Source organism: Argopecten irradians, chromosome 3 (assembly GCF_041381155.1).
Source record: "Argopecten irradians isolate NY chromosome 3, Ai_NY, whole genome shotgun sequence".
Lineage (NCBI taxonomy): Eukaryota > Metazoa > Mollusca > Bivalvia > Pectinida > Pectinidae > Argopecten > Argopecten irradians.
In genome coordinates this window covers 40,631,978-40,641,531 of record NC_091136.1, presented here as the reverse complement: position 1 = coordinate 40,641,531, position 9,554 = coordinate 40,631,978, and the positions used below count along the sequence as shown (strand labels likewise).

Sequence of the window (9,554 nt, the reverse complement as noted above, 5' to 3'; positions counted from 1 at the left end):
TTTGTTTAACTCATTCACTACTGAAGACACAGTTAGTCTCTCCTAAATCAATGACTAGAAAAGTCGCAGACATTGCTTCTGACCTTTGCATCAAAGCTGATTACCGACAGTCACTTACCTGGGAAGGCATTGATATCAATCACAGCATATTTTTTGGTGATACAATCGACAATTACGTCGATGCCAAACAGTTGTATCTGGAACTCAAGGCCAACAACTTGGCCAAGTTCCTTCAGCAGTTCAAGGTCAGGTTTGGCTGGAGAATCCGTCTGATTGGGGTCCCCATCGTCTAACTACAAAAGGTCAGAAGGTCACACATTAAATGTTGATGCTCAGTGTTGTTTTACACCCTAAAATTCATGTAAATGCACATTGGACTTACAGGTTTAGTAAACAGATAAATATAGATATACACTATAAATAGCCTATATGAGATTTTCTTTTACCTCTTGCACAAACACATCTTATAACCATTTTTTAAGTTTATAAGAATTTGATCAGTTTTTTTTTATCTATTTCAAGAAATTAAATTTCTGGTAAATCCTTAAGATGATTCAATACAGTTTGTATTCCTTCTATAATCGTGACTCTCTGTTTTATATTATATATGTGATATAAAAAATAATTTATTATAGAGATGACTGAACTGGATAGATCATGGATGTCCATGTTATAAATTAATAACTTAATTGATAATTATAATTGTAGTGATATTGTTTTTTAATTGATTATTAGAATGTTAGCGATCTTTGGTCATTGATTTACACACCAATGATGTAGACCATACCTCTGTTAGAGCGTTTGAGCAATTTGGCTTGGAAATCTGACTGGAATCAAAGTAAATTGTTTCTTGGTCTAAAAATAAACAAAATATATTCTTTACGATACATTCATACTGCAAGATTATCAACATACAGAGATTCAGAATTACATTCTATGATGTGCTGTATCATTATCATATCACAATCAGACTTACCCTCATTGTAGAAATTTTCCAGTGAAGGTCGTTCGATAATATACATGTACTGTACTATTAATAAATATAAGACTTACCCTCATTGTAGAAATTTTTGAGCGAAGGCCGTTCAGTAATGTACTGTTTATCTCCTATCACAAAGACTTTGTACAGGACGGCGTTATGGTTGACGAAAGTCTGTGCCACACAGGGAGGCTGGACATCCTTCAGACCCCGCTCATTAAAAATAATACACATCTGAAAGGTCAAGGTCAATGGACAATCAGTGAAACAGAAGCGAGTGGTTCCAAATAAAATGGCTGATTATCGTTTATTTGTTTTACTGGCTTTACTGATCTGTGATCATAAGTATTTGGAGGACTAATGGTAGAATGTCAGACAAATTAATCACTTTTTGCCATTTTGTATCCTGCCATATTAATTTAGCCTTAATACTGCAAAGAAGGAATAGGATGTTGGTAATATATATGACCATGGAGAAGTACTTTTTCATACAGAGTCAAACCTTTCTTGAAAGACAACCCAAGCAAAAGAAAAAAATGACCAAGTGTTCTTTATAAGCATGTGATTAGATTGTGTTGAATTGAGACCCCAAGAAAGTTGTCATTTGTTTATAGAGGTGGTGATTATGGCAGGTTTTACTGTACATGTATATGCTGCCATCATGATAATTGCTATCTAAGAAATTTCAAGGATCAGGAGTATATATATACTTGTGGAAATATAATTGATATCCACATTTACAGCACACTAACCTATGAATATGTTGATATATTTTTCTTTCTTGCTCTATCTGATTGTGTATTCACATCACCTGGCCAGGATTCAGGTACTTACCTTATGGGACATGCTGGTGCTATGGGCAACAATGGGTTTACAAACTGTAAATAAAAGAGAAGGATTTTTTCATTAATCAATTTTAAATGAGCTCAGAAGTGACCATCCATGCCATTCTGAGTTATAATGAAACCAAGTGAGGTGTATCAGCTCAAGACTCTTTGTATTAATTCAAATTTGTTACCCTGGCAACAAAAGTATTCAAAATAGTATCAGCATCAGACCAATTATATATCTTCATTTTGTAACAATAGAAGCAGATTTTAATTATTTTGAAACACTTTTTTTTCAAATTATTTGAAGGGAATGCCTCACTTATTGCTATGAAGGAAATTTGATGAAAATTGCTCAATTCAGTCAGCTGTTATGCCTCAAAGTTTCAAAACCAAGAGTAAGCTCCAGGATAGCCTTGTTGGATTTTTCAACTACATATCTATCTATACCTTGTACATTATTAATATGTGCCATTTAAAATGACTGCAATCATCTAGGTATATTTCTGAATACCAAAAACTTGATTTTGTTAGATCAGACACTGAACAGATGAAAGAAGCGTCTGCCCATGGCATCATTAAGATAAGTTCAATCAAAAGTCCTACAAATTAGGATCAATTGACATTAAAATTCTACTTTGTAATAATATCACTGGGGACCTCCACATAAATCATATGACAAACTAGTTATTCAATAACACGGCAATCTATAGTCTTAAAGGCCAACAGTGCAAAAAACGTGAAAGATACCATCCCCGATACATGAACTATTGATAACCTGACATACCCCTTAATTCACAGACATCTAGCCTCTAACATCAACAGAACAATGACACTTCTTCAATTCTCAGTTCAACAATAGAAATGTCCTTTTTAACCTTCATTGAAATTTTTTTCCTAATACATGTGTTCATCACTCTCTAAGCTTGATTGTTTCCAAGTACAGTAATTTCAGATAAAATTGTTAATTTTAACTACTTTCTACTTCAAACTGACAATTCTTTAATTATTGTTTTCGAAATTTAAGAACACTAATAATTTTTCTGCCAAGGAACTCTTCCCAGCCGAATGTTTCACTAAAATTACTTAAGAGGTCTGATACCTCAAATTCTATTTCTGTTATAATTTGATGAACCTGATACCCCAGGTACTATTTCTGTTATACTTTGATGAACCAGATACCCCAGGTACAATTCCTGTTATACTTTGATGAACCTGATACCCCAGATACTATTTCTGTTATACTTTGATGAACCCGATACCCCAGGTACTATTCCTGTTATATTTTGATGAACCAGATACCCCAGGTACAATTCCTGTTATACTTTGATGAACCTGATACCCCAGGTACTATTTCTGTTATACTTTGATGAACCTGATACCCCAGGTACAATTCCTGTTATACTTTGATGAACCTGATACCCCAGGTACTATTTCTGTTATACTTTGATGAACCAGATACCCCAGGTACAATTCCTGTTATACTTTGATGAACCTGATACCCCCGGTACAATTCCTGTTATACTTTGATGAACCTGATAGATACCCCCAGGTACTATTCCTGTTATATTTGATGAACCAGATACCCCAGGTACAATTCCTGTTATACTTTGATGAACCTGATACCCTAGGTACAATTCCTATTATACTTTGATGAATCCAATACCCTAGATACTATTAGTTATACTTTGATGAACCTGATACCCCAGGTACTATTCCTGTTATATTTTGATGAACCAGATACCTCAGGTACAATTCCTGTTATACTTTGATGAATCCGATACCCCAGGTACTATTTCTGTTATACTTTGATGAACCAGTATAAAGTATTCTGGATTTCTGTTATACTTTGATGAACCAGTATAAAGTATTCTGGAATAATCCGACAAATGTACATTTTCCAGTAAAATTCTGCTTAATATTGTATATATTCAACCAATATACCCAAGACCATTTCCTTAAAGCATGATTTAAGTAAGAATACATCATATTTCTTCTTTACACACGCACATTTTACCCATTATAATACATCACATGCATGTGATCCAAACAACACATGCACTCTGGAATCAGTCACATGACTTAACTTCAATCCACACAAAAATATCAGCATGCTATAATAAACCAACATTTCTTCGCAATAATCTTTGTTTCTCCTATTAATACTAATCTCATTGAATTTCACTTCCTTGGTAGTTTCACTCTTTTATTCTTCATATTTTGTTTATAACATTTGAATTATTAAAAGCCACTAAGATTATTGCTTGTAAAATTTTCAATGTGAATGACTGTTTCCAAAAAATTCAACTGAAACCAAAGCAACAAGTTGTACAGCACATCATTTCCTACAACTACTATCATGGCATCAATCTCCGCAAATAACATTTAGCATATTCCATACAACTGTATGCAACAATACATAAACTTCAAAAACATTTAGGATAACCTATAATTATGATTCCATAGCAGTATTATAAAATGTTTATCTAGAAACTTGCATGAACAACGTGTGGTCAATATAATTGTTCCTATTAGCAACAATACAAAATGTCCTCTTTAACCTTCAGTATATTCCATATTCATTACTGTTACCATAGCAACAACATTGTTACAGACATAACTTATTCTTAATCAATATGCTTTTATCACAGAAGCATAACAGTATTCAGTCAATTGTTAAAAATGAGTCCCTTCTGAGTAAAAGTTTTTATAGTTGAAGGCAGGATTTCACTTTGTACCATCTGGACACCATCTGGACCAATCAGTTATAGGACTGATAGTTGTAGAGGAACGATACAATAATTCTATAACTTTCTTTTCTATACCAATATCTTTTCCAATTTCAACAAATTTCATTGCAAAAAGTGAAGGATTTGGTATTGGACATGGCCCATCTCTCTTGCCTATGAAATCCAACCTAACGATAAATAAATGAAGGAGTACTTGAGCCACCATTATTTCCGTTACCATGGAAACAGTCTCTGTGGACAAGAGACTAAAAAGCGCTGATCTGTCTTTCTCTATTCATTATTACAAATATTGTACATCGCCTCTTGGTAAATTGACCTTTCTCCAGTCCCCAGTACCAGGATGGGGAGAAGTGACATTTCCACAACATATTTTGATCAATCATTATCTCCAAGGCCAGTCCTGGTAGGATAATGTATTGGGAACAATCAGCAAACATTGTGTTTCAATTATACATACTCTCTGCTTCATAGATCTAATTCATCAAACTGTAATACAAAAAACGAATGTGGTTCTCTAAGCAAACTCTGGCAGTTTGACCATTAAATGTGCCCCTTAGAGCAGTTTCTTCGAAAATTAGTAAAACAATACTTGTTATTGAAGAAAAGTTACTGTATTTAACCGAATAAGCGCCCCATCCCTTTAAATGCCCCTCCGCCTTTTTAAGGCTTCAATTTCACTTACTACAAATCAAATGCAGACTGATAATTGGAAAACTGTGTTGGTTGCCTTGCAAAACTGATTTATGGCATTTTATGAATGGCTACTCCAAATTTGTTTCTATTTAGCGCCCCTTTATTTGCTTCAATTTTTTAAGCGCCCAGGGGGCATATTGGGTCGAATATGGTGTGTAAAAAATATTGTACATTATGAAAGCTAGTATAATATTGTTTGTGGCTAAGTTAAATATTTTTCATAATCTGTTGTGATAAGTAAATATTTTTTACAATAAAATTAGTTTTTGATAGGAATGAGTTTTCCATTACTTGTGGCTAAGTTAAATATTTTTCATAATCTGTTGTGATAAGTAAATATTTTTTACAATAAAATTAGTTTTTGATAGCAATAAGTTTTCCATTACTTAAATTCAAAATTCTAGCAGTTAATCATTCTTTTTATTCTTAGTTTATACTTTTTAATTGCTCTTATTTACATGTAAGAGTCTCACATTATTCTATTCGATGTTTAATTAAAGTTTTACATTTTTGTGAATGCTGATATTTTTTATATTACTCCTAGCTGAGAATTTTCCATTGTTCACTTAATTAAAGATTAAGAGTTAACCATTGCTCTTGTTACTGTCTCTTACCAAAAGGGAACTTGACATTGGCTTGTTGAAGGCGCGCCTTATTGATGCTGATGTCAGTCGTAGTCAACTCCACGAAGGTAGGAGTAAACACACAGGAATCTGTAAACAAAACAACAAACGGGGTCATGCTTCTCATTCAACTATATACTACCAAATAAAATAGGGCAAAATCTTCACAATAAAAACCGGCTTCAAAAATTCAGGCATAGGTTCATGGTCCATTATAAACAAAATATAGGATTTTTAATATTTTTTGATTACCAGCTAGTAGCAAAAAAATGTCAAAAATTCAAAACAAATGCCTGTGGGTTGAGGTTTACACTACAAGAAAATATTATCCAACTTAGTAAGTTGACTGAAAACTACATAAAATGCAAATTAAACAAACAATAAAATTCAAATTTTTGAAAATCAAACAATAAAACACCTGAAAGTGTAAAACATGAATGTCTAAAGAATTTTTATCCCTTCAACTGTTTTTATTTGAATTTTTATTGATGGTTTCTCAAAAATAAAAAATCTCCACGAATTAATTCTTCTGAAATATATAATAGTGGCAAAATAACTAACCGATTAAAACCCATTGATTCCAGACTAGAGTTGTTGCACTTGACAAGAGTTATTGTCCTTCCATCAAGGTTGCTGTAGTATTATTGAACAAGAAATATTGCAATACACATTCTTATTGAACTTTTATCTTTTTTTTTTTTTTTTTTTTTAATTTTCTTTAACTTTCTATTTTATTAAAGTACATATTGTGTAATTGTGTATTTTTGTTCTAGATTTTCTTTATTTGATCAACTTCTTTCTATCTTAAAACTATTTAGGTGTTATTAATAACACTACATTCTTTAGCCTTACTGATGAAAGAGGGTTTGTATAAAATAATTAATGAATAAGTCAGCAAGCTTCATTAGACCTTAAGGCTATATAACACAACATAATATGGTATGATTGTCTAAACAAGTAAACAGAGAAATTGATTACATGTAAACACAGTAACACTGCACAAAATTTCTGATCACTAACATAACCAATCAACCATATAGGTAAATATCAATTATTAATAATGATTCTGGTCGCAGTACAAGACCTTTATGGAGCGGCTTTCAGTGATTGTTTGAACATGTCAGAAAATCACTGTTTTGTGTCTTTACATACCAACATCCTAAATTTGATAGAGAAACAGAGCTTTAATATCTGACCAGGCTGTGTTTAGTTTTAAAGCACTTTTTCTATGTCCAAGACATTATTGATTATTTTCCCACTACAATTGAAACATTTCATGTGTTAATTAGGCTAAGAATGTATCAGAAATCTATACATACATGTATATTGTTTATCTTGCCTCAATACTCTAAGTCTAGATAGCTTGGAACTGCCATCAACACATTAACATCTAATAAAACATCTGCCATAAAACACAAGGATTACTATGGCATGTAATCCATGTATTCTCAAGTATACTTCAGAGAACATATAGATAACATGCCATAGTAATCCTATTTCATGTCTAGTGAATATGGATTGTGTTTCTTGATAAATGAATATATAAAAGGTACCATTCCTAGGTAACTACTGGGGTGAATACAGGCAGTATTCCATTGGTAACCATAATGCTGGGGTGAATACAGGCAGTATTCCATTGGTAACCATAATACTGGGGTGGACATAGGCAGTATTCCATTGGTAATCATAATACTAAGGTGAATACTGGCAGTATTCCATTGGTAACCATAATACTGGGGTGGACATAGGCAGTATTCCATTGGTAATCATAATACTGGGGTGAATATAGGCAGTATTCCATTGATAATCATACTACTGGGGTAAATATAGGCAGTATTCCATAGGTAACCATAATACTGGGGTGAATACAGGCAGTATTCCATTGGTAATCATAATACTGGGGTGAATATAGGCAGTATTCCATAGGTAACCATAATACTGGGGTGAATACAGGCAGTATTCCATTGGTAATCATAATACTGGGGTGAATATAGGCAGTATTCCATTGGTAATCATAATACTGGGGTGAATATAGGCAGTATTCCATTGATAACCATAATACTGGGGTGAATATAGGCAGTATTCCATTGGTAACCATAATACTGGGGTGAATACAGGCAGTATTCCATTGGTAATCATAATACTGGGGTGAATATAGGCAGTATTCCATAGGTAACCATAATACTGGGGTGAATATAGGCAGTATTCCATTGGTAATCATAATACTGGGGTGGATACAGGCAGTATTCCATTGGTAACCATAATACTGGGGTGAATACAGGCAGTATTCCATTGGTAATCATAATACTGGGGTGAATACAGGCAGTATTCCATTGGTAATCATAATACTGGGGTGAATACAGGCAGTATTCCATTGGTAATCATAATACTGGGGTGAATATAGGCAGTATTTAATTGATAACCATAATACTGGGGTGAATACAGGCAGTATTCCATAGGTAACCATAATACTGGGGTGGATACAGGCAGTATTCCATTGGTAATCATAATACTGGGGTGAATACAGGCAGTATTCCATTGGTAACCATAATACTGGGGTGAATACAGGCAGTATTCCATTGGTAATCATAATACTGGGGTGGATACAGGCAGTATTCCATTGGTAATCATAATACTGGGGTGAATACAGGCAGTATTCCATTGGTAACCATAATACTGGGGTGAATACAGGCAGTATTCCATAGGTAACCATAATACTGGGGTGGATACAGGCAGTATTCCATTGGTAACCATAATACTGGGGTGGATAATGCAGTATTCCATTGGTAATCATAATACTTGGGTGAATACAGACAGTATTCCATTGGTAATCATAATACTGGGGTGGATATAGGCAGTATTCCATTGGTAACCATAATACTGGGGTGAATACAGGCAGTATTCCATTGGTAATCATAATACTGAGGTGGATATAGGCAGTATTCCATTGGTAACCATAATACTGGGGTGAATACAGGCAGTATTCCATTGGTAATCATAATACTGGGGTGAATACAGGCAGTATTCCATTGGTAATCATAATACTGGGGTGGATACAGGCAGTATTCCATTGGTAATCATAATACTGGGGTGGATACAGGCAGTATTCCATAACTGGGTGGATAGGCAGTATTCCATTGGTAACATAATACTGGGGTGGATACAGGCAGTATTCCATTGGTAACCATAATACTGGGGTGGATACAGGCAGTATTCCATTGGTAATCATAATACTGGGGTGGATACAGGCAGTATTCCATTGGTAATCATAATACTGGGGTGGATATAGGCAGTATTCCATTGGTAACCATAATACTGGGGTGGATACAGGCAGTATTCCATTGGTAATCATAATACTGGGGTGGATACAGGCAGTATTCCATTGGTAATCATAATACTGGGGTGGATATAGGCAGTATTCCATAGGTAACCATAATACTGGGGTGGATACAGGCAGTATTCCATTGGTAATCATAATACTGGGGTGGATACAGGCAGTATTCCATTGGTAATCATAATACTGGGATGGATATAGGCAGTATTCCATTGGTAACCATAATACTGGGGTGAATACAGGCAGTATTCCATAGGTAACCATAATACTGGGGTGGATACAGGCAGTATTCCATTGGTAATCATAATACTGGGGCAGATATAGGCAGTATTCCATTGATAATCATAC

At 34.1% G+C, this 9,554-nt stretch overlaps 1 protein-coding gene across 1 annotated transcript in view; it reads right to left on the bottom strand.

Annotated features, from left to right (window-relative positions):
• The window catches only part of LOC138318595 (inositol-tetrakisphosphate 1-kinase-like), a 35,328-nt gene that overhangs the window by 6,144 nt on the left and 19,630 nt on the right, over positions 1-9,554 (bottom strand). The window contains exons 5-9 of the mRNA XM_069261098.1: positions 5,864-5,962; positions 1,814-1,857; positions 1,054-1,213; positions 788-855; positions 119-293 (exon numbers count right to left, since the gene is read on the bottom strand). Of these exons, the coding sequence (XP_069117199.1) occupies positions 119-293; positions 788-855; positions 1,054-1,213; positions 1,814-1,857; positions 5,864-5,962 (546 nt within the window). The remainder of the gene's footprint in view (positions 1-118; positions 294-787; positions 856-1,053; positions 1,214-1,813; positions 1,858-5,863; positions 5,963-9,554) is intronic.